The following is a 27,199-nucleotide window of genomic DNA, read 5'->3' as shown; positions in this document are numbered from 1 at the left end:
ATAATGACACCGGCACTACATCAGTGCGAGAATGGATACTGAGGAATCTAAAATACGCAGAGCGAGAGAAAGACTTAATTTAAGGAGGAAATAAAATAAATTTTTATTCTCTCCAGCAATTATCGATTATTTCTATTATATACATATATAAGAGAGGAATCTCTGAAAAGAACGTACGCTTCTTGCATACGAAAGTATTTCACAACTTGCTATGCAACATAATTTTACACAGGCTATGAAAGCAAACGAATATGAGTTATGTGGCATGCTAACAATGTGGAATTTTATTTTCCTCTTTGTTTCAGGTGGCATTTAATGTTACGAGCGAAACGAGGAGGTTTCATCTATCGCGGAGATTTGTATATTCGTGCGTGGGAGTTACAAAGCGAGTCTCGTCAAAGGACTCATCAACATCAACGGAATCTCTGTATATCGGTTAGTAGTTTTGGCCGTATACGAGCATCGCGTGTATAATGGCGAAGTTTTGCGGATTTAGGTTCGCCGTTTCTCTTGCTGCCATCTGCTATCTTCGTGCAATAAGCCATTGTCTATTTATCAAAGTGGATAATCTTAAAAGTTATTATTAGCACGATATGATGTGCGATTCTGATTTTTCCCGCGACTGTTTCTTCAGTTTCTACATTGCAGGGAAGCTGATTAAGATTCTTTGGTCACGTCGTATCGTCATAATTCTAATTAAATGGTAGTCCCGTTTAGTCTCTTTCCCTCCGTCTTTCGTCATTCCGGTCTCATTTGAACTTACAATTAGTTTCCTCGAACACGACTTGTCCCACTCATTAAAGATTTAAGTACTTGCACATTTAGCCACACATTATCCTCTTACCATTTTGTCTGGATTAAGTCGTTTTTGTGATTATCACGTGCACACTGACACTATTCGTAAATCTACCTTGCTAGAACATTTATAATAAAGCAGCTTTAGAAATAACTGAATATTTTTCTGAAGTTACGCAAAGAGAAAAATGCAGCCCTTTATTTTCTTTGTTCAACGAACTTATATGTGTCAAAAGGTATGCAAATAGACACATACTTTAAAAATTTGATCATACATAAATCATACATCAAAACCAACTATAAATCACAGTGGCATGATAGAATTTAAAATATTTGTGTGAGACATTACGCGCAAAAGTAATGTCTGTCATGACTGAAAGCATGACGTGCATAGTAAGTAAAATTTGCCAAAGCTACATAATTCTGAAATTGCATTTAGCTCAACTAGAGACTTTCGTGTTTACACTGATATCCAGCATTATTCTCAGCGCTATTTAAAGGCGATGGTATTAATTAACTAATGCACTATATCATTACCGTATACTATTTAACTTTTGTAGCTACATAATAATCTTCACGTGTAATAATCATTTAATACCGCGTTAATTTCGTATGTCGCATGTGTTAATGCTCGTCGAAGAGCACCTCGCATTCGTCACAATCGTAGAGCGAGTTAGCAGTTAGCACGCGCAGGAGTTGCCCACCGTCCGTGTGCATACGTCGCGTAAATCACGGAGAGATCGCAAATTTCGCTGGAGCATCGGCAATTGTCTGTTATAGGAGAACGGATGTTCGAGGCCGCGCGTGGCCAGCGTGTCGGTGCAACTCGAACAAGACAGCAACAAGTCGGAACAGCTGCAGCGGGCGCCGCGTTGTAACGTGCGCGCTTGCAGACAGCCAAGAAAAGGGAAGTCGCGCGTGACCGCGCCCACCCTGCTCGTGCAGAATTTTCTGGAGACGCTTTAGTCCGCCCCGATCGGGGATCGGGTCTACCTCCTACTCGTTCGCCAGCTGAAAACGGGCCGTGGGAGATGAAGAGAGAAGCGCGATACTCCGATCGCGTAGCAGCCTCGTCCGACGATCGTCAGCGACGAAGAGAGTCCTATTATAGTGGAATGCCTGAATATTTTTCGTATGCCGTGTTTGTGTGCTATTTGGGACCGCAAGCCCGACCTGTCACCGGATTAATCACGATAACGAGATGAAAGAAGGTACGCATATATCGTTATCGTTTATATGTGTGTCCTCGCGTTCTTCGTGGCATCCTGTTTATTCTGTCGATCGGACAGCGACGATGCGAGTCGCGATCTCTTCGAAAATAAAGTCGCTAATGGAAAAAAAAGCAAAAAGAAAACAGATGCCTGTACCGTAGATAATTTTGGCTTCGAATGTGGATGAAACGTTCTGAAATCATTCACGCCAGGACAAATGACAATGTTGCGCTAAGTGGTGAGAATCGAATGCTAGAATTAAATTCCTTGAAAATTATTTTGTCACTTTTAAATTCATCATAAGAATACTTAACGAGAGAGGACCAAGGGAGATTCGAGCGATTAACTGTGCGCGACAAACGATTATACAAAGTTTCTCGCGTATTGATTAAACACATAATCAGATATGACATAAAACCGTGTGCGTTCAAGCGTGTATAAGTACTTATACTTTTGAAACGTGATAATTGTAATTGGTAACATAGTCACATGTAGTATGACGTGTTTCTATAAATATTTGCTGTATCTCGTGTGTGCTTTCAACGTTTTTACGATGTCCGTTTCGATGAAACGATAAAGTCTCCATTGTACATGTAATACCAGAAACACAAAGTGTTTCAACAAACAATATATCGTAATAAAAATTGAGGATTACATTCGTGAACAATATCTCGAGAAAGAGAGTTTTGGTGGGCAGTTTAGCAAAACTATAGTCGTCTCAAAAATACTTGATACGAATGGATATCATAATATTAAAAATAAATCGATCTTCTTGTTAAAGAGTCTATACTTATGAACATTCATAATTTTCATTACCAACGAATATATGCGCACACACATACACATATACAGACTCATTCATTGAAATATTATATAGATACATTTTATATCTTTCTTTTTGTCATTTGTACGTCGAGGCTGGAAGCTGTACACGAAAAATAAAATTATGGTGTCGAATTTTATCTTTTTGATGATAATGACAATAGCACAGTGCATAAGATGAGAATACGTATATACTTTTCGGACTCTTTCTCGGATCATACTTTGTGTTCCTCTCTCGTAGATACGCAATTTTACGCACGTAAATACACGGTGCCAATACTAGGGTAATGAATGTGCCGCTAATTTGTGGCGTTTGGTATGGCTTTTGTATGAAAATTAAAGAAACAAATAATTTTAAAGAAATACATTCTTCGATGAGCTTGGTATGGCAATGTTCTATTGCAAGTATATCGTAAAGAAAACTTGTATGAAAATTTATCTTTTCAACATTTATTAATTTATTATAAAAGAGATTAATTAAGCAGTATTTCACACGGATTAGATATTGAAATATCAAAATTATGTTATTTTATTCACTGTAATATTAAATTGCTAACGAGTTATTTAAGTTAAATAAAATATTGCTGGGAACATTTAGAATAGAATCGATTCTTTTGCGATTAATAATTCATCATATATAACTGTTTAGCGAAATAAATAAAATATAACTTGTTTATATATATGCATAATGTGTTGGATTCTAATTATTTGTATGTCCCTTTACGAATACTTGTAAAACATTGTCAAAACTTAATAGAAGACCAATGTATATACCTGTATACAGAAAAGAAATGTTACATCGAAAGTTTTGTCGATGCTTATTAAACTTCTCTACTATAAATTACTGTCATGTAATATCGTTATAACGAACGAGTAAATAAATTTTGGCCATCCGGTTACAACGGCCTGTGGTACTTTGCAGAACACTGCGGATAGTTGGAAAAATGCAACGAAACGAGAATAAGATCTAAACTATAATGGTATATGGAAATGGTAATGCATATGTATGAAGTTACATTTTCAGTTGCTATATCTTTCTGTCTACGACTCTTGTTTGCTATTCGCAGCTCGAATATCTTTATTTCAATATTTTGTTTTAACGTAATAAACATTAAATAGAATACCTATCAATTTCTTCGTTTAATTAATTTATATTTAATAATATCAATTACAACATATAAACTATACTTAATATTTTTTAATTTTATGTAAATGAGAATATAAATTCAGTTATACGTATATATTACCCTATATTAACAATCAATTAAATTGGAAAGAATTTAGTTAATAAACACAACAGCATAATATATAAATTATACGTTAATCGGCCAGCGTCAATCAGAGTTGCATCAATTTTGCGCAAGCATAATACTATCATTACAACTAAGAAATGAGGAATCAAGCTTTTTCCTCATAGGCACCGTACGGATGAGAAGCTATTAAAATAAGAGGTCATAGGAGAGTTGCTCATTAGCTAAGGTAAGAAATAAAATATTTGGAGGCTAATACATTTAATACAAGGTATGGAAGTGAACTGAGTATTCTATTTTTCGTACGTTTAAGCCTTAGGCATTTCTCCAATTTTAACGGAAAATAAGCATTTAGCACCACTGCATTTCATTATGAATTCAATGAGATAGCGTAGTTGCATATATAAAAATTACATTACCCGTGACAGATACGTCTATTCTGCTATATTAGTGAAGACAATTTTGTGATATTATGTAATGGTAATTAAACGTCGAAAAAGCCCGACGGTTAAAAATAATTTGCAATTCATATAGCTGCAGGAATTGAGGCCCGTACTTTTCATGTAAATGTTAGCGAATATAATTCAATTATTCAACATATATTACGATATATTTTGTTTTTATCGTAGCAATCGTTCTCTTATCAGGACGTTTGGCCGATCGACAAATCCAACAGCCAATTGGCGTTATCATCATACGAACGAAACTAACGGGTGGAATGTTTCGTAAAATGATTAGCATTATCGATCCGTTTAATACGACAGACGAAAGCAAGAACGTTTAAAAAAAGAAAGATACAAAATTGGAAAACTCGCGGTATTGAAGTGCGGAAGTTCGGTATCAGAAATTGAACGTGGGGCCGTGTATAATTAGCCGCAATTTGATTAGTCTAGGTTACTACTTGATAGACCAGTTTGTATATCTAATTATGATACGTTATTACTCATACTCATTGTGAATAATACAGCAATTATAAATTATCATAATAAAGTGTATGTTTATATACATATACCCACGTGTGTTTGATTTATGTGCTGGTATCCGACAATATTGGCGATTCCAGACTACCTATACCTAATCAATTATCCAGTTTTCCCCCGTTTAATTATGGTCGTCCGGCCAAAATTGCGGTCTCGTCGACCAAGCTACGGCAAATTTACAGATCGCCCTTCCTCCCACGGCAAGAATAGGTCGACAAACTTTAGCCGGAACTAACATGATAGCGCGGCCATAATTTTCATTAAGTGCGTTAATGTGTATTTGTTATTGCAATCGCAATAATGTATCGCAATTACGGTTGTACGTTTACCGAAAAGATCGTTTATTTAGTATCGTTAACGCGGTGTATTTGCTTAAATTGAGAGAATCCAATATAAAATAGCATTCATTTCTACGCCGTGTAAATATTTCAATTTAAACGAATTGCGTTCGACATGTATCATTTGAATAAATTTTTTGTTTTAGTAATAAATTTACGCACACAGACACTCTCCCCTATACCAGCGAAACGCGAGTCATTGCCAGAAACGGCCGAAATAAATAATCGTACGCGATTCTTTTCATTTTGTGGACGAATACATGCACGCGCATAGCCGGCACACACCTGAGCAAACCTACCAAGCCGTGCGCAGGTGGTTTTGAAGAGTCGCTGGCATTATGTTCGGCTCACAATGAGCGCGTACTAACACTTACACTCTATAGTCGGCAACGCCTGGAAATAATGGAGCCCGCCGCAATGCAGAATTTCGGTGCCCCGGTAAGTATCGTGTAATTTTAACGGTAATTGCCGGCGGTTTAAGCGCGCCACAATTGAAATAACCCTTATGCCGCCACTATCATAGAATGTCGACATAAGGATTGTGCGAGTAAAAATAAAAATTTTGAATTTTGCACCATTACATCGTAGGCTATTTTTATCTTATCTGCGCTTCGTCATTTAACCGAAAAACGTTATTTACATAGTAACAACTTTAAACTATCAAGACGATTTTCTTACGTCGTGAAACTTTCTTACGCGACCTCGGTCTCGGGGATTTTCTAAAAAGGGTTGCATGCCGTATTTCAGTCACGTAGAACTAGTAAATTGCTTCTCGCTACGATCTTTGAACTTGTGCAAAATTCTTCTTTTATCATAACGTTCTTTCGTACCATTAAAAGCGCTAGAGAAGCAAGCACCGATTCTATGGTCAGCGACAGCCATTCCTTTTCTATAGCTTAAGTTCACTCGATTGACTTTTACGGCTCTATATCTATGTTTCTGTAACAAGAAAACGAAAGCATTTATAGATGCATTTGGGGTGCGCCGAGCCGTGTGGTTTGATTTACACTGTGCGAAAGTCGGCTATCACGTTTTGGATAGGCGGATTTGCCGATAATGGCAGATGGATCTGCATGATCCGGGAACCAACGTGGGAATACGAATCCGGACATTATCCTGGCGCATCGTGACGGTTCGCTAACATAGAACGGATGCATGTACGTCCCGGGCTGCATCGAGTGCAGCTACGTGATCCGTATTCGCTCAACGTTCCCGAGATACGAAGGTCACGCCTTCCTCGTGCCTAATGACCCTTAACCTTTGCCCCCTGGGATCTTTTAAAACGTTGACGTGTGACACCTAACGGTATGCATATGCGACCGACAGCTAACATCGTGAGATAGCTGTCCGACTTGCGTATTATTATGAAAGACAATAGCCGTCGGCTGAGTATAGAGGAATGGCGTTCCAATGTCGGATATTATAATCTCAATTCATCCCCCTGTATACGCGCCGACCATTAACGTCATCGATACGCCGAGATCACCGACGAACCTGATTAAATCATTTTCCATGTACGCTCGCATTATTTACGCGCGGGCTCGCGCAAAATCCTTGACCAACTATGCCGCGTCGATCTATTATCTTCGTGTAAAGCGGATTTACGTACGAATACAATCGGTCGGTTAAATTAACGACCCCCGTACTTTCCATCCCGCCGCATGCATATAGCCATGATGCATCGTCGTTACGATAAAACTCTCCTGGGAGGCGTGCACGAGCGCCCGGGATAAAGCGGCGCGATATTAAATCGCGACCCGCGTCCGGGCGCTTATTTTTATCTATCCCCGTGAAACCTCTATGGATCGCGACGTATTAGATTCACATAGGGACAAGTTGCCTATGTTGGAGCGAGAAGAGAAATCAGTGGCGTGAGAAAAACGTGGATGCCGACACACATGTGTACTTCGCGCCCGCGTGCTAAGTTATTTCTTTTTTTTTTTTTATTATCGTAACAGCTCTACGTGTATCGAATACGCACGTTATTTGTCGGCCACTATGCTCTTCGAGGATTTTTATTCGCTCGATACCGTTTTATCCCTATTGCCGGGCGGTAAGATGGACGAGAGGGTGACCAAAGCCGAACGACGGCGCTTTCCTTTCTGTCGCGATGAACGTCGCATGATAGCGTGTTGAAAAGTATACGACAGGAATTTTCAATGGCATGAGTGAATGCGAATGGACCGCGTATTGCAAAGAATGAAAAGGTTCGCTCGAAGCCGTCTTATAAATCGATATCGATGCAACGCCCGAAATATTTCTACACGTCGCCACGTGCGTAAATATTCAATAAAATAATATGCAATTGTAATTGCGGGGTGAAATTTATTATTTTGTTACGCGGCTCCCCTAACGAAATTTACGATATGCAAATCTATTTCCGATATTAATGTCGAATGTACACCGCCGCGCTATAAATAAAATGTTTTAGGCAGTTGTAACGGCAGTTGCGTAAACGACCGATTCATTGCTCCATTCTTCCGTTCGGATCAGCAGATTTATTTAAAAAAATCATGCGACTTCGACATATAATTCTTTGTAGAATCCCGCGTGGGAGTCAAATCGTTGGAACTGCAACGCGAAACTCTGATTAAATCACCAACAATATTTTCGTTATACGTATTCAGTTTTAGTTTGTACGCGTCGTATCAAAAAGTCGATTTGGAAAACGAAACTCTATTTTGGCGAATACGACGAGAATTCGCCTCGCTCGAGAGAAAAGAACGTTTTATATTCTACCTACGCGTGTATCTGTGCACCGACTGCAGGCGAGGAGAAGCTGTAGGATTTCAATTTTGCCGAAAAGCAAATATTGTTGCTCGGTCACCCGAGTCGAAGATCCTCACCCTCCCCCCTTTCTCTCCTCTTCGCAGCGCTTATTGCGCGTTACGTAAAGTCAAACGTATACGGAACGAAATGGTCAAGGATGAACCGAGGCACGTCAGACGGTTGTATCTCTCCCTGGTTTCTCGCCAGAAGGCTGTCACGTCTTCGCGTAATTAAACTTCCGGGTCCGTCAGAGCTACCTGAGACCCATCCAAACACCGTCTGGGAGCCTGCAGCAACCTGCCTTTACACGCCAGATTCAAAGCGCATGTCACGGCGAGGAGAGGAAAGGAGGATATTTTGTGCAGCTTTTAATTTCGCTGTCTCACGGATCTCTCACTGTCGTCGTTGGCCGTCTTAGCACTTGCACGCGCTACGGAAAGTAACCCGATTTTCCTTTGTTTCGCGTTAATTATTAAATGAGCTGAATAATTTTACGAGATATTACAAAGTTCTTTAATCAAATTCCACCGTGCGCTCCGACCATCGTTATAATTTTGAAGGTTTTTGTTAACTTGACACACGAGGTTTTACGTACTTAGATTAATTAAGCGTTAAATTATTTAATGAGATCTTGGGCGAATAGTTGATAATTTCTTCTCATTACTTAGTAAAATATTGACGTACGTAGCGAAAAATGGTAACTTAAGGATATCCAAATGAGTAATTTGATAGATCTGATTTCGTTATATGTATAACTTAAATTTCTTAGATTTTTGTGGAAATATGTCTAGATAGTAGGGATTAAAGTCGGAAGAATGACAGAAAAATCATATACGCATTATATCGGATGAATTAATGTGGAAACACGAGAAAAAGAGTCGCTGCAATTGCAGAGGAGTCGGACAGGAAAATGCCAGTACGCTAATGAGCCGTTAATGGTAAATAAATGGACCAGCAAGCTCGCCTGCATTGCACCAGCCCATGGGACGTGACGTCAGCTCTACGTCACCGTTGATTAATGAGCGAGCTTTGTTCCTGCCGAGGTCAATTACATCCAACTCATCCCCCCAGCGCTACCCTTTCCACTGCAAATTCACGATTGCAGACTGCGCCTTTTGATCTAAATTTCTTTCGTATGACAGAAATATATGCGTTCACAGGAAGGAAGGGGGGGAGATATATATCATATAGAAGATAGATTTTAAAAAGTGAGAAATAAAAGGCTCGTGAATTTTTTCATACGCGAAATACATAAAAATAATTTAACAAGGGAATTCGCTTATGTATATAGAGTTACAATTATTACAATAGACTGCCCCGTCTTTCGGCGTGTCGCAAGTAATATATCAGCGCGTTTGTACATACGTGCGTGACTGCGTAATTTGTTGACCAGTTCAAAGATTCAAAGACTGAAAAGTTTATCGCTACGCGAAAGCCCTTGAAGGCTCGATCACTGGGTTAGCAGATAAAAGTTTTACGTGAAAACTCGCGGACATGGCGAAACGGAGTGTATTCGCCCATCGATCTTAGACTTTCGAACAAGCCCGCGGTCGGATCGAGAAAAATGAGTCTTTGTGAGTGCACGTGCAACGGTGCTGTTTGCGGTTAAGAATGGCGGAAGGAGCGAGAAACGAGAAAGGAAGAGAAAAGTTGCCGCGTTAGGTAGCCATGGCAGCGGATGAGATTGCAAAAGCGTTCCATCGGGGTGTAAATCGATCGATGTAAGTTCCAGCCGGTTCGCTCTTCGGCTCAACGAGAGTCATATTCTTGGAACAAATTATCGATTTCAGACAATATTAGCGAACGCAGCAAGAAACGTGATCGCGCCCAAGATGATTACGATATTGTAATTAAATTACGTTGAACTGTTAACGGAACTAATGTTTTCATAAAACTGCGAGGTCAGTGTTTTTTCAATATGCGCAAACTGGACGGGCTTCAGCAAAATGAACTGTATTTCACCGGCATACTAATTTCCATAATGCGTACTGAAATTTCGCTGTACTGCCTTTGTACTGACATACCCTCATGTGATCGTATTTATATATTATACGAAACCATATGAATTGACTTCCAAGCTTCATACATCTCTGTACATTTTTGTCCCGAAACTGCACAATATTCTTTTTTATCCTGTAAAACAGGACTCGGCATTTTATATTTACTAGCACCACAGACGCGCGCTTCGCGCGCGCTATTTAGCTTTAACATTATGCTATTACTATTACACTATTAATTTCTTGATACACACAACTGTCAAAATATACGATGACAGCTGCAAATGAAGTAAGCGCAGCGAGAAAACCAATCAGCATCGCGGAAAAGCGGCAACAATAAATTCGACTATCGACTTAACATGCCTTTTTTTAGAAAGGAAAGCAATCGTAAGATAATTGTCTTTTGAATCTTTTCACAGAAGAATTAAAAATTATTTAAATGTTATACTGAATTATATAAAAAATAAAACACAATAAATATTTTTATAAAATGACCTATGTATATATTAAGTTGTAATATATTGCCTTCGATGCAACGATTTAATATCTTTATTGTGAGCTGTCGGGATAAAAATTTGAAGAGATGTATGCAGCTTGGAAATTGTATCTCAAAATTTCAAATTCTATATGAAGTTTGGCGCTTTAAATATAATTCTCGTCCCTGAATTGTGAAAATTCTATTCCAATTTTATCAATTTAATATAATAATACAATAGGCCGATGATTACAAATAATACAATAAAGTAACGTAGATTAATGCACAATGTTTTAAATAATATTTGAATAATATCATCCAGTTATATAATATTTAAAATATATTTGACCAATATTCATCCCTATTTTTTTATACAGATGGATTTTTATATTTCGCAAAAATACACAAAGCAACTGAGAAATACATAAATTTATTCAAGAAAAGAGAAATATGATAAATAATTTAATTTTTTCAAGAAATAAGATAAGAATGAGATTAGCGTAAAAACGCAAAGCATATCAAGTGCAGGGCTTACATGAGAATAAAAATTTCATTTTATCAATTTCATTTTATCATTAATATAAATTAATGCACAATGTATATTTAAACAATATCCATCCAATGAAATAATATTTAAAATATATTTGATGAACAATATTCATCCCTATCTTTTTATATATAGAGAGATGGATTGCTCTGTATATTTCGCAAATATACAGAGCTACCGAGAGATACATAAATTTATTCAAGAAAAGAAATATAGTAAATAATTCAGCTTTTCAAAAAAAAAAAAGACTGTAAAAAAGCATATCGAGCGTAATAGAGTCTACATTGCACGAGAATAAAAATTTCGTTTTACCATCTAATTTGTGGAGACGCGTAAATACGATCGTTAATAGTTCACCAAAGCATTATCACTAGGAAGCGGTGACCAATCATTGTAAATAAATGAACAGTTAGAATCAACCGTAAACAAATGAAGCATAAATGACTTCGCTCACCGCGGTCGATATGCCATCGCTGCTTCCATGTGTCAGTTGCCATTGCAGATCTCACATACAAGCGCGAATTGGTCCAGAAAACATGATCACGATCGCGGGTACTAATTGTTATCGGATCCGACAATCACCACGCACCGCCGTTGGCAATTCGGCACTCGCGTCTCGGTTTACCGGCTCAATTTTTCGCGCGGATTCGGATTACATGCGTAACGCGCGTTACACGTAAAACAGTCGAGCTTCAGGAAAATCATTCACTTGCCACCTGCATCTTCAATCATAGTATCGTTAGTTCGATCGCGAAATTAGCCGCCGGAGTAATGAAATACCTTTTCGTTTCGCAGCTCAGACGACGCGAGCGGAAACTTCGCGACGGTTAATTACCGTATATATAATATAACATATACACCATCGCGAGATAGATAAACCGTGATAGAAGTTACGACTGTCTCTTGATTACCGCTCGAAATGGCCCGAAAATCGCGAATTATGGCGACCGTTTGTCGATCTAACGTTCAAATGCGCCGAAAAATTCTCAGTGGCTCAGTGGCTCGAGACCGCGGCGTGACGTGATTTCCACCAATCAGGGGGCAGCTAAGGCAGCTTGCAAATCGTACTTCAGTGCGTACGTGATAGTCGTTCGCGTCCGCGTCGCGTCGTCGCGACTCGCGACTTGTTTCGTTTCGGTACCGCGGTACCGGGTAGTCGGGTACGCTATTATTCTCGCACGTTTCTCAGGCTTCTCGGCGATCCGCGAGTATTCGGGGTTCCATGTGCCGTCGCGGGACGCGAGTCACGCGAGTGTCTTCGCGCGGGCCGAAATTCTCGGCTCGGAAACGCGCAGGTTGTCCGACGGGCCGACGCGACGCGGCGACGGGGTGTTTCGCGAGTGAGTATTGATCGAAGCGCCCGTTGATCGTTGCTCGGGACTTGTGCGAGTGACTGCGGCGACACGGTGCAACAAGCGAAACATCATCGATTCATCGACGAGTGAGTAAATTTATTTATTATATTCGCGGAATTTTAATTGGTACGTGGCGTCATCATGACGATCGCGCGTTCGCGAACGCTTTTGCCGGTGCACATCCGTGCAAACTAAATAATAATAAATAATTGCTATTGTGTCAAGTGTAACTGCTGTTGCAGAATTCGTTCTTCTATTAACTATTAAGTATTTTAATAGACCGGAACCGAACCAATATTTTCGTCCGGTCCGGGTCCTTGATTTTTATCGTAAAAGTGTTACTTTTAATAATTTGTAACGGAGGCAAAATTCTCTTAAAATTTTTTTCACTACCGTAATTAATTTTTATATGCATATTTAATAACTGTCTGAAATTTAATATATTTTTATTTTCTTTGCAGAGCGACGGCGATACCGATTCGAGCATTGCAACCGTCTTCTGCAGTGTCGGTGAGTTTTATTTAAAAAGTGACGGAATTTCTTGATTTTTGTCTTTCGATATGATATGTTTCGGTTCCGATTTCGGTTTTCTAGCTAACAAAAGTATCGGTATTGCGCAAATTAATTTTTTTCCGGTTCCGGTTCAATAAAATTTTCTTTAAATTATTATTAAATTAAATTTTTTACATACGCATACTGCGCCTGTGGATATGTACTTATATCAAAATTCTCTAGCGATTCATCTCTCGAATATTAAGTATACAGCAGCCAGACAAATCCGCGGGTGTTAGGCTCTCAGGTAAACGAGACTTCGATATCGCAACTGCCGTTTACATAAAAAAAAAAGAGAAGAGAAGTTTCCTACTATTTTTTAAAATATTTATCCCGCGAAAGACGGTTCTCTGCCGATCTTCTAGCCAGTTTCTGATCTCGTGTATGTACTCCGACAGCAGTGAGTCTCGAGAGAAAATCTGTCGTGCGAATTTCACGCTTCCTGCTTGGGTCGTTTCGACGTTCCCACGGCGATTTCGCGTTACGAAACTTTGATGGCTGCCATGCCTACTACGAGTACGCACTACGATAACTTGTCCAAGATCCATTCTTCACTATACCAAAGAGTTGTATAGCGAGTTTGTTCTATCGAATTTTCAGCGGCTCCGTACACTGCGTGCTTGAGGTAAGAGGAGCTTACCGAAACTAGATTACGTCTTGCAGTCAGGAAGAATAAAAAGAAAATAATAAAAAAATATATATATAAAACTTCGAGTTAAATAGACATATCAGTGTTTATAATTATTTCCTGCATATACTTTTGATTGGGTACCTCCAGAACATCCTTAACAAGAGTTTAAGTCGAGACATGAAATATTCATTTATCGATTTATTTAGGATACGTATAACTTTTATAAACAAGGACCCGGACCGGACGAAAATATCGGTTTGGTTCCGGTTTCGGTCCATTAAAATACTTAATATATTTAATATATTTTTATATTTTTTGCAGAGCGACGGCGACACCGATTCGAGCGTTGCAACCGTCTTCTTCTGCAGTGTCGGTGAGTTTTATTTAAAAAGTGACGGAATTTCTTGATTTTTGTCTTTCGATATAATATGTTTCGGTTCCGGTTGGGTCTGGGTCCCTGGTTATAAATGCGTTAGAAACGCTCCAAGATAAGATATTTATTTTTATAGAAAGGCTTATATTAAAATGCGTAATAAACTGACGATAGAGTAGCGATTGCATACAAATTCTATTAAACGAGACGTAAGTGCTCTGTAATCTGTAATCGCCCTCGTTTTGAAAGACACTTCAGCCTTAGCGATCGAGTTATTCGTAAATTGCAGTAACGTGGAATACAGACGGGCCAAATGTATCCTCGTTTACGTATAAACTCTTGACCATCGCCCCTTCCTCCTTTTCGGCATCGATATTTTATTAAATCCAGTGCGATGTTTGCGATTACGCGAACGTTCCGGGAACGATTTCCATTGTAAAACGCGATAATCGTCGTGCACTCGCGTGTGTCGGCAAATTCATTATTAATTCCCATCTCGACGCCATGTTATATTCCATGCAATAAACGAATCGTGTTGCCCTCGCGCGTTGTAACGCGCGCGTCGGCGCCGGATAATCTGCCCGCGGACCGCGAGCTCGTTCTCGCATTTTCGAAAATCGTTACGTTTCATGCAAATTCCGGCGTGCGATTTTCGTGCTCGGGTCGCGCCGGGGCAAACAAGCCGTCGGCAAGAGAGAGGTGTGGATATAATCCGCGCGACAGGAACTCGTGGATTACTCGTTATTAATTTTAATAGAATTTCCGTGCGCGCAATCGTAACGAGCTTGTCCATGGCCGACATAAATCGCGCTCGCGTTTCCGACCCTCGGTTATATTATCACCGCTATCGCGTCGCTCGCCGCGTTTATGATGATAAGCATGTCACGCACTGTTCCGTTGTGCAAACCGTGGCAACGACGATTCGATTAGCCGGCACGATAGCCTACCTTTTCGATAATTTATAAGGGCGCACGCGAACATCCCTCTGGTAGGACTGCGGGCGCCACCGCCACCGCTACCACGGCGTGGTGATCCATCAAATTTGCAAGACCTTCGCTATGTACGCTTGTATCTCCGCGGCAGGTGTGCTCGAAAAGCCTGTGCGAACTTAATCGATCGATTCTAACTGCTAACTCTGCAATCGGTCGCGCGCAAACGGAATATCGCATGGAATATTAAAATACATTCGGCATCGGTGGAGTCACCTGCCTGGATGGCATATTCCTACCTCATGGCGTATTAATGTTTTACAAACTTATTTTATAAAGAGCAAACTCGTTTCGCAAACTTCGCTATTCTTCCTTGAGGAATAGACCTTATCAGATTGTCAATTGATTTTTCGGCACTGGAAATTTAATATTCAATCATTATTTGTATTAACTTTTCAATCTTTCATAAGGTAGAAGGTCCAAAATTCGTCTCCGCGCCTAATTACGTCTCCTTCAATTTCTTGGTTCTGTCGCTAAAAACGCTATCGGCGCCAGCATGTGTGTATAGAGGAAGACAAACAGCCACTTGCAAAAGTTGAGTGATCTCTAGGGAGCTTCCGTACTCGTTTTACGAAGATTTTTCGTTTTCTTGGTAACGTGAGTTCTTGCAATGTCATTATTAATAGTTTTTTTACGCCTAATGTAAGCACTGTTTTTATATTTTCTGCATGTCATTGGCTTAGATACGTTGTCTTAATAGAAAGATGTGTGAGTTGTGTGCTGTCAGGTTAACTTGTTGAGAAGATAGGAACCGCGATGTTAGTGTGTGGTGTGTTTGAGGGTTTTTCCTAATTTCGTCCCTTGGATGAGTGAAATTTATTTGTGATACTTGCTTGGAAGGCTAAATGCTCATCTTACAAAATAATAATAAGGTTATTAATAATTGATAAGGTTATTAATGTTTTTTTTTTCAAGTAGTTATATATTTTTTGAGTTTTGCTAAATTTACGTTTTTAATTTTCTATAAGTATACACTTTTGTAATGACTTTTAGTAAATAATATGAATAAAGTTGAAAATTAAAAAAACAAATCGTAATTACTTCATTTTATTTTAATTCAGTATGGGGACGAAATTGGAAACACTTTTTTTGGTTTCGCCGAAAGTAGATACTTTTGAAATTAATTTTTTTGGGTACTAACAATTGATTATACAGGCGATTTTGTCTTGGTTTCTAAGTATAAAGGGATATTTAACGAAGGTAATGTCAAGTTTTTGAGCTCTTACATTATTTAATATACGGTCTCCAGGTACGAAGAAGTGACTAGGGGACGAAATTTGGGCCCCCTACCTTACTAAATCAAATTTTTCATTTTTCGCACACTTAATTTAATTAAATTTAAAAGTTAAATTAAATTTCCGTTAATGGAATTTTGTTTAAGATTAACTCGATTGACTCTTCTTTGAGGAACATTTGATTTTAATTTTACCAAAAAATTCGATGTTGATAAAAATGCAATACTACAATAGTCTAAAAGCATCGCGTACATTAGTCTTCTGGTATCTTTTATCATTGTCGAAGTTAGGGACGGCGAGAGATTATTGCGTGCTTGCTTCGGTCACTTGATGGCAACGGCTAAAACGTGCCATGGAAATAAATGATATAGCGTCCCGAACGTAGCTTCTGAATCAGTACATCCTTAGAATCCGACGTTTCCCGACGAGAAGGGAAATGTTACGGCCGTTACCGATGACGGCTACTGCTTGCGAAGGCTTGGTCTCGACGACAGCGTTTTCTATATAGAATAGGCTGTGTGGAACCAATGGATGCGGAGAGAGATATGTATTATGCATGTGGCTGGTTGATCCGTGACCCTTGCCTTCTCGCAGCCCTTCTTTTATCCTTACTTGCTCGCTCCTAGAGTGGCTTCGTCGTATAAGCGACTACTATTTTTTTTCGGTGAGCTACCTAAATATTTAAAGGCTTTTATCGTACATTGGCGAGGCACACCAATATACGCGCTCGTCGATCGTATACTTACTTAGGTGACAAGGTAGCTTAGACTGGCAGGATAGTAGAAATCGTGAAGAGAATTTTTCGCGGGTCATACGCATGCGCAGTTTAACGAAGTTCCGCGCGCTAATCGGCGAATGAATATGGATGGAGCATGCATTAATTCGTCATTTTTTAACCCGCCGTCTCGCGAATGCCTCTCACTATCTGCGTTTCATGACGCTTACCCGTCAACAATCTCCGGGCTGCGTGCGAGAATTCGTTCGCGTCGCCTTCCCTTTAATCGTTATCAACGATGTCGTATTCATTACCCGTACCTACCGATCGACTTGAAGAGAATCCCCCCTTCCTCCCTCCCTTGTTATCCGAATGGGTCTCATCGCCGAAGGCCGTAATGATTCGACTCTAACTTTGATGCAACCGCGTAATCCGCAGAGTCAGGGATATATCGTACACGGAATAAATTTTCAACGGAGGATCTTGAGCTTGGGATGATTACCGCCGGATACAGAATGTAAATGCTACTCGTGCCGCATGAGAGCTGAGGATCCCTCGAGTTACTTTATATCCACTTAAATATGCGTAGTCAGAGAACGGCCAAGCTGTCTAAATTAGATTGCGGGTAGATCCTTTTTATAATGTATTATAAATCTCTTGAATCGATAACGAAGGGACTTTCTGTTAATAAAAATGTTTGTATTACATAAATATACATATAAAATTACGTAAGGGTTTTTGCAAAAGTTAATACAGTTGATAATATTATTGTAGTGTAGGGTGTAAGAGTTGCAAAAGCTGCGGCGAGTTTTTAAAGAAACGTTTCACAAACTTTCATTTTGTTGCGGCTAAAGAGAATACCGTGACGCGTTTCTGCCCTCTTAGCGAAGGCCAACGGAGAATGAGACTTGTTATTTAACCCGAAGTCTAAATAATGCAAAGTTTTAATGACCTCGCGATTCTCACCAATGGACCTCTTACCTTGTGTGCGGCCCGCCATTATCTAGCCGTTCCTTGGTAATTCGCACAAACGCAGATTCTGCCTTTAGTTCCCTAAGGATACCTTGTGCTAATTTGGTCAATCTAATATAATTTTCGTAAAGCCATTGATAATAATTTCAATAATAATTGTATCATAATCTGTTTGTTTAATAAATGATAATGCAATACAATTTTCACTACTTTAACTGACCGAGAATAGTTGAAAACATTTTATAATTATATTGTGATAAACCACATTTCTATCGTTACAGCAGTGCATATCCTTTTTCAATTTCCCGTTTCTCTACCGTCAATATAGAAAATAATCTGGGGCATTATACATTTATTTTGCTTTCAGTCTGCCCGTCTTCGGACTCGTTACTTCATATTTTTGCATATCTTACTGATAAAAACTGTACTCTTTTAACATCTTTGAATATAGAGGAAAGTCCCCTATTATGAGACAGGATCCTAATATGAGATATGTTAAGCTAAAAGGCCCTATATAGGCCCCATCTGTTGATCCCACCATGAAAAAACTCCGCCGTCTCATATTAGGATCCTATCTCATAATAGGGGACTTTCCTCTATTATTCAGAAAATAATCTTGTAATAGGTATATAGGTTCATATCCTCGCTCGCAAAAGATACGCGATAACGGGGGCACGCGGTCGTATGGCGGTGGAATGTCGCGCTGTGTGGAATCCGAACCGCGATATTGCATATCGCAATGCTGCGGATGTCGGGTTGTGGATCGATTTTCGTTACGGCCCGGTACCCTGCTGCGCCTTCTACATAGGAACTCGGAATATTCGTGATAGTGTCTCGTCACCTCTCAGACGATTCTCGTGTCATGTCGCGAATATTACTGAGATGTACTACTGATTCACGGATTGTTCATCTCTCAACAGGTCATATATTTCAAAAATTGCTACATATTTTGTGTATTTTTTGTGCAAAAAAGAAATTTGCATAAATTGATTCACGTATATTTTGTTAACAGTAGCAAATGCATTTATCACTCGTTTTTATATATTTATGTATTGCATTTTCAAGATTGATTGTATTATCTATTGATTTTGTTTTTATTACATAGACAATTGTATTTACAAATTAAATTTGAGGTTTTTTTTACATTGCTCTTTTTTTAAAAGGCCAAGCTTAGTTAATATTATTAAAAAAATTTTATTTCATAAAACTTGTCTTGACATTTGAAAAAGATTAAGTTTTGTGCTCGTCATCATGTTGGGAATTTCCTTTGCACTTTGACGAAAACTTTCACGGATATTTATATTTTTATTCAGACGCCATATAATCTCAGAGAGTAATTATAAAAGATTATAAGTTTGCGAAACAGCCGCGATAGCAAAAAGGACAGAGTGGGAGCGGGGGGTATTATTTCGCTCGCTACTACGTCCTTCCAGATCCCTGACCATAAAAAACTAATTTATTCTCAAGGAAAGAGGGGTAAGGCCAGGACGGACGAGAAAGGGCACCGGCATGGCCAGCCTCGTGTTCTCAATGGCCCTTTCGTAGGCTGCGCCGTTTCGTACTGCAGCCGAGTACGTAGGTATATCATTTTAAAGACGTGCCGCGAAATAAGTTTCTAAGTAGTCTGCCGAGAGTTTCGTCAGGACTGCGTTCCCGTCTAAGTAGTTACCAAGTAGTTTGTGCTGCCGGAGTCAAGCCCTTCCCGATATATTATGCAGGTGCGGGGATACTCCTTTTCTTCGCGATCTCTCTCGCACCGCCTCGATTTCACCCCGCGTTTCTCTTCTTCCTCCCCTCGGTCTCCTACCACCCGACCGGATACTACCTGCTCTCGGCGCGTTCTTATTCCCGTATCTTCCTGCCTCGTCCTACGCGCTTGTTTCTTCTTTCTTGTCGTAGTAACTATAAACTTTATCAGCGAACTTTGACCGCGAACGCTTGTAACGAGGTGTTAGTACCGAGATATCGCGTAGGAAAATCCTAAAAAAAAAGCGCTATAGAAACTTTTGAAGCGGAACGAATAAAATCCTCATGATTCGCTTGTTTGCGATCTAAGTTATTAGGTACTCTATTAGAGAAATTACATCCCGAGGCGACATAGACTTCCTTAGCAAAATAACTGGAAGATGCTGCGTTTCAAAATTTATTTACTGCTTACGAGGATGTTTCAAGCGGGTAGAAAAAGGGAACGAAAGCTTACCGAGGATGACATAAGTGAAAGACAGTTGAAAGATAAATAGGACCTTTCCATTCGGCAATGGTATCTTGGCGGTCAGCCATCTGGCAGTGTTACACTTTTATTTTCGACGTGAAAGTTTAAATGGTGGGTTTGCCGTTGCTACTGCTGTTTCTTCCGAGATTGACGCCGCTGCTGTGCTTAAAAGCACGCAGCAGGGAGTAAAAGTATACCTATTTTCCACGGTAGCACTCCTGCTGCCAGCCAATCGTAAGTCACAAATTGCTGACTTCCATCACGAGTTCCACGTGATTTATCACGGAAGTAGCGGCGAAGGGTTCTGACCGTAATAAGTGAATTTTTATTATTCAGAGAAATAAACGAGTAAGTGCCCGTAAGCATTTTTTTTATTCATACAAGAAACAAACTCTTTTTTCGGTAATTTATTTCTGGATGATTGAAGATTGCCGATATGAAAAAAAATTTCATCGATATAAATTGAATTGAATAGTACCGTTGCAATTTTTTTCATTTTATTATAGATATCGGAGGAAAAAAGATAATTGAATTGACCTGATTTCCGTTTGTATACATCGAACAAGTGTGCAAACGTTGATCCACAAACGATGTTTCCTTTCACTTCGCCATTCGTTGTGTTTCTTCGCAAACAGAAATCACTCATGGAAATGCGCTGTTTTTGTTTTCCCATATTTACTGCGATCCGCGAATTAATTAGGTGTACACTAGAGAGGCCGGTCGAAGCAATGTTTACGAGAACGCGCGACAGTCGCTCGGAACTACCAAATGAACCAATCGAACCATCGCCGAATATTCGTTTCGTTATTCTTTGGATTTCGCTATTCGTCGGCATAGCGGCTAAAATCTACGAGCATAACGGGAAAACGCGAGAACGAATTCCGTCTGAGCGTCGCCACTACCGGCACTACCGCCGCCGGAGAATTTACCTCGAAGGAATTCAAATATATACTAAGCGCCTCCATTCGGTACAGCCCTTTCCTCGCACCACCCACAATCTAACAACCTTGGCACAGCATGAAGCTCCATTTACTTCCGTTCTACCTCCTACCGTTGCAGACGAACCACAGTACGTCCGCAGAATCCCGTACTGTGGAACATTGCCGGCTCGATTTGCCATGTAAACGATAAATTAGTAAGAACGCTCGATCTCGTGCTCATTTATGCATTCCAAGAATCACTCCGTAAAACATCTTTATTTCTTCTTTTTTCTTCGTTTAATTAATTAGAAAAATTAGTTATCTCATTAATGATATACAATAGTAAAATGCGTGGTGTATAACTGTGAAATAATAGGAAGCCATTATGAAAAGTGAGGTAAAATTAATAAATTACTCAAATTTCCATAAATTTTTAAAATTTGCATCTGTAAAAATATAGTCATATTGATAAAAAAGCATGTCATATAAATCGTGATAATTACAAGCGAGATTTTATAAATTCATATATTATTTACATTAATACATTTTCGAATATTTTTTTTACATATAAAAACGCGCATAGTCGTGTTTACTTAATGTTTCACGCTATCAAAATTAAAAGATAAAATATGAATACATTTCTGACATGCACGCTCTCATACATATACGCCATACTTGCACTTGCACTAAATGTTGGTTGAGTTATTGTATCCGGCAGTAAGGAATATTCGCGTGCTTTGCATCAAGCCACCGAACTGCAAGCTGCGCTTTCATTTTGTGCAATTCCGTTTGCATATAGACACGATTCTTCGTAACTACGCCATGTTACGCTGAATTTACGATCTTTGCGGTAAACGTTACTGGTAAGTTTTGTCAAGGGAATATGTATTTATGTACACATATCTAGGAATTAGTCTTTTCGCCAAGAATTTTTGTAACGCGCAACGTAATATTGAAAATATGTATCTTTCAATATTTTTTAAACATATTTTTTGGATTACACGAGATATCTAACATGAGTATATAGAACAGCGATGTCCCGCAAATGTTTTGATGTTTATATTTAATATAACGACATGTGGGAATATATCCGCATATAATACATACATATATATACTTCTAAAACTTTTCTTACGAAATTTTACTAGTATACGTATTGGGAAAATATAAATTCAATGAGGACAAACATGTACAACTCTGCAATTGCAAAGAATTGTATTTCTTGGAATACACTACGATCGTAGAAACTATCGAGAACTTTGAATCGTGTTGCGCAACTTCGAAATGTCTTCTACATATGTCTTTAAGTTCATATATCACGTACGATGCCATACGTGTGCGAAATCATACACTTCTGGAGGCATGCTCCTTCAAATATGACGCATATACGCTTGCACGTTAAACAATGCGCGGTAATTCGGTGCACGTGTTACTCGTGTGGAAGTCATGCATATTACCGTGCCTGTGTTAAATAACTTAACTAGACGTTACTTGGTTTGTTTCTAGGATTGTTAGTTTAGATTATTATTAATTTTATGTGAATTTAATTATAAAATTAGACATTTAAATTCCTTTGAAGTTATATAGATCTCAATTACAATCCCAGAATGCATTAAAAAAATTTCAATATGATGAATACGCTATTATAATTGTTTCTCCTCTCAAAAATGAAATGTAATGTGTGTCTGTCGAACATTTTGTTGTGTTAACAACATTGAAATCACTTTAACCAAGATGCTAAGCACAAGCATGTCAACGTCAATCTGGTAGACCCTTGCAATGCCATGTGATAGCTAAGTTAATCTGTTCGAAGCTCTCCTCGCATACTAAACAGCCTCTTAGTGCGAACAAGATGTTTTACTGAAGTGCCTCTGCACAAGCTACTTAGGTATGTAACACTGCGTCCCAAGTTCGTGCACGTCTTTAACACCAAGCAGCCGGAAAGACTTACAAAATCGTCCCTTTTTACGTTTCGACATTTCCCAGCATTATACCGTAGTAATACAATTGTTAATGCTCTATAAATTACTTGGATCTCAACTTAGAATCATCATTTCATGATTATAACGTGTTTAGAAATGTTCTATCAAAGGATGGCGTAAATATGTTCTATCACGTTATCAATACTTAAATAATCAATATTATTCCATAATGTCTTTTCATCAAAAATAAAAAAAATATTACTAATTCTTTTAGTATAAAAAATGTATTTGCATTATCCCACGCATTAGACTTTTGCATAAGATAAACAACATTGAAAATTATAGTTGACAATGTGTTACAGTTGGCAAATTGCATACATTTGTTTCCAGTCAGATGCTTCTGATTCGCACCTAAATGATTCAGACTCTTTATAAATGGTATGTCACTTTTTTTGCACGTGAATTTCTCGGAAACGATTTATGGCAAATCGTCCCATTGCAAGCCATCAACATAGTAATCAGATAGTCAATGTTCCATTACAATCGTACATACAATTCTAGGAAGTCTATTTCGCATTGTCCAAGAATCTAGATCAATGCATACATTATTCATAGTCCACACTTGCGCTCCTACTAAATCGAAATTTTTCTCTTAAAACCTTTCTAGATGAGCATGTTTATCGAGAATCGAATAATTGTAACAAGTATAGCTTAAAGTATTCACGCAGCGTGAATACTTTTCAGATTAAATATTGCTTTACACTTATTATTTTAACAAAGCTTGAAACATTTCTTTTTCCCGCTTTCGTTTAAATTGTTTATATTTTCTTCCGCGAAATATTTTAGGTATCTACGAGATAAATTTAAAATATGAAATACAAAATTATTAAACTGTTTTTCTAATAAATCTCACGCTACCGCATTCTTATCGCATTGTAGGAAATCAGGGATCGACCGTAGCGAGGCAGCGCAATTAGTCGCGGAAGAACTTTTTTCTCTTTTCTTCGCGCAATGACGTTTAGATAAGAGTAAAATAAAACGTAATACAGTCGCGTGATTACGACCGTGGACGGCGCGCTGGCTCGATCACGCAATAGATGCGGTGCGCTAGATGACGGGTTTTTAATAGTTGGCGGGCTGTACCTGATTGATTATCGAGAATTTCGATCATTTGCATGACTCGGGCTGGAATAAATTGGCGATCGCTGTAGCCTGACTGACGTTGATCGATGGAATATTTTATTTCGGAACGAGAGCCGCGGATTATACCTATAGCCTTGTCGCACTTCCCCTTCTCAACCCTTCTCCCGTCACTCTATTTCTCTCATGGTGCTGTCATCAGCCATGACGATTTTATTGGGACGAAATACGGGCTCACATAACGCTTCGACATATATGAGAACGTGTTTTGGATGAAAAACGGATTCCTGCATATGACGACGGTTCATGCAGGTTCTTTCGAAATTTAAGAGTCACGAATTAACGCGAAACTTGTATCAAGCGTGATAGCTGTAAAACTAAAATATTTATCTGTTATCTTTGGCAACGAATTACCTACAAAATTACAACATATTATCAAGAAAGTTTTATCTTAAAAATATCATTCCTAAAAATCGATCGCCAAGGCTCTGTTATAATTCTGTGTCATCGAATCTCTGAAAAAGCCGTTAACAACTGATGCAAACCAATTTCAATATACCTCGTGTTGCACAGCATCTATTACCTGGTCGAATAGACACTTTAACAAGAACTTTTGCTACTATGATCCATCACTATCAGTCTACCATACGTTATAGCAATAGCCATGGGACACGGACGCTTCTGTCCCCGGGCTTCCAGATTTCTCTATCAATCACAAGGTGAATCAATCACGGCACACCCTGCCTTCGTTAAGCGGAGGCCATTTTATTTTCTGCCTCCTTTGTTCTTTTATCGCTCCATCTCTAACTCGACAGGTACACGATAGATGCGACGCAACGTGCACACATCCATTTGATAATATAATCCGTACAGAATAGCTTCTAAAAGAGATGCTACGATATATGAATAAAACAGCCAATGAACGGTACAGAGACAAAAAAAAGTCTTTGTTAAATGGCTACACAGGGTTTTTTGTCAAACGCGAAACAGCAGCTTTGAATAGATTAAATGGATATTTGCATTTCTCCCGCATATTGCTTCTTTCTAATTTTTTTACATGTAAGCGTATGTGGTTTTGCACATTCGGTTGCTTGCCCGCATTGATGGTGGAATGTGCAAATAATTTTAATTGTTGGCGTCACAAAAGCTTTTCCTTTTTTTTATACTTCAAACAATTTTATTTTGTTTCGTATGATTATCCCTTTCCAATGAATTATTTATATAAATGTCAATGCATTATGATCGCGAGGGGGTTGATGAATGTATGTTCAAAAGATTTTGCAGCTGCATCAGCAATGAGCGATTAACTTAAAGGTTTATGCCAATGAAATTTTCGTATGGCTTTGTAATTTTCTCGCTCCAGTCGCTCTTCGGGTCGAGTGATACATTTTTTGTGTGCTTTTTAAATATTTCAGTAATCGTTAATTAATAGACCGTCGGTGGATGTCGTTCTATAAAGAATTGTTCAGGGAAGCGACAATTTACTTAACAATTGCATTATCGAGTGAAGTGACACTTCTACTGGTTTAACCCACGCAGACTCCTTTAGTTTTAATCGATGATCTGCCAATTGTTGATCCACTTGACAAACACGTTTCGAAACAATTCTTATGCAAATCCTGTTTCGGTGTGCATGCAATGCAATTCTTTCCTATTCATATTTAATAAATTTAATTCTGTGAATAACAGATTAAAACTCTCGCAGTATTGACGAAGAAAACTTGCATCATTATTAGTATAGTTTTACTTTTAAAATGTTCTTTCCACAATTGTATATCCGACATTTTTGTAGTTACATTTTTATGTGATTTTAATGGATGAAGAGTCATCTTGTTACAAGCATTCTAATTTGATTTCAGTCTAGATTTATTTCATTATAAAAGAGATGTTATTGGATGAAAAGGCATTACAAGAAGTTATTCTCGTGATATCTTGTTTTACTTCCATTTCATTTCGTTTCATTTCAATCAAGTAATAAAATAAAAATAGATTTTATCAGATTTACATTTAAGGTATAATTCTATACGAAATCTTATATTTAGCTAACCTTATTTGTGATTTTATAATCCATAAATTCGTCTTATATTTGTCAAATTTATTGGATAAACAAATGTCTTTTTATATACCTGTCACAAAATTCACAAATTCATCAGATAAATGATACCTTTATATATCTTGCGATTTTATAATTTGAAAAACATCGGAAAAACAGCTCATTGAAATGATAATGTCGCTCTAAGTGCGATTGCTGATTAGCTCGTTCGTTGAAAATAATCACTAGATCGACATTTCTGAAATTCTGTAGTCTGCTCCGATTTCGTCTTTGTTAAAACGATGGGAGAGAGCCTATGGGCTCCCCTAAGACCAAGATCGTGAGAGATGAGGAGTATTATGGCTCAAGCCTCGGATAAATGGGGATTCACGCGTCGTTAATACCGCACCGCCACCCTCGAATCTATACGGGGGAGCAGATGGCATCGATTAATCGGCTAATTACTCAAACACTAAATTCACAATACGATTTAGTTAAATGAAGGATGTTGTTGCATATGCGCATATACTCGTCCTTTGTTTAGAGATAATATTATAATAAAAAACCCCGTATCTATGGCCCGTATCTATAATTGCTAAAGAACTTATAACTGAAATTAATCTTGAGACTATACAGTTTAATAATCAGATTTTTAGAATTAATTTGATATTTTTATACGATATGTGCGCGTGTATGTATATTATGTCATGTTTGCTATTGTGATTTAATTGAGACATTCAGACAAAGTTCGTCTTCTACAGTTTGAGTTTTGTTTCTCGTGGTATAGTAATAAAAAATCTAGAAGTAAAAATAATATATTAATTTATATAAATAATTGAAGTAAATTAAATATCTCGTTAATTAGGATTCACGCGACAATATTCTTATTCCGAAATAATTTTTCAATTAAATAAAATTAATCGTTATTTTAGATAACGCTAATGAATTTATAAAACAAAACGTAAAA

At 38.4% G+C, this 27,199-nt stretch overlaps 1 protein-coding gene across 2 annotated transcripts in view; it reads left to right on the top strand.

Moving 5' to 3' along the window:
- Positions 1-5,089, top strand: part of LOC139773866 (protein O-mannosyl-transferase TMTC1-like) — a 166,975-nt gene extending 161,886 nt beyond the window's left edge. For both annotated transcript variants that reach the window (XM_071708648.1, XM_071708647.1), the window contains 2 exons: positions 306-435; positions 1,576-5,089. In XM_071708648.1, the coding sequence (XP_071564749.1) occupies positions 306-435; positions 1,576-1,761 (316 nt within the window). In that variant the 3' untranslated portion in view covers positions 1,762-5,089. The remainder of the gene's footprint in view (positions 1-305; positions 436-1,575) is intronic.
- Positions 5,090-27,199: the final 22,110 nt, after the last annotated feature.

Source organism: Temnothorax nylanderi, unplaced genomic scaffold, assembly GCF_030848795.1.
Source record: "Temnothorax nylanderi isolate EJ_2023f unplaced genomic scaffold, tnyl_v1.0 TNYL_tig0070_pilon, whole genome shotgun sequence".
Taxonomy (NCBI): domain Eukaryota; kingdom Metazoa; phylum Arthropoda; class Insecta; order Hymenoptera; family Formicidae; genus Temnothorax; species Temnothorax nylanderi.
The sequence above is the reverse complement of the archived record's forward strand: the minus strand, read 5'-3'. Positions and strand labels throughout refer to the sequence as shown.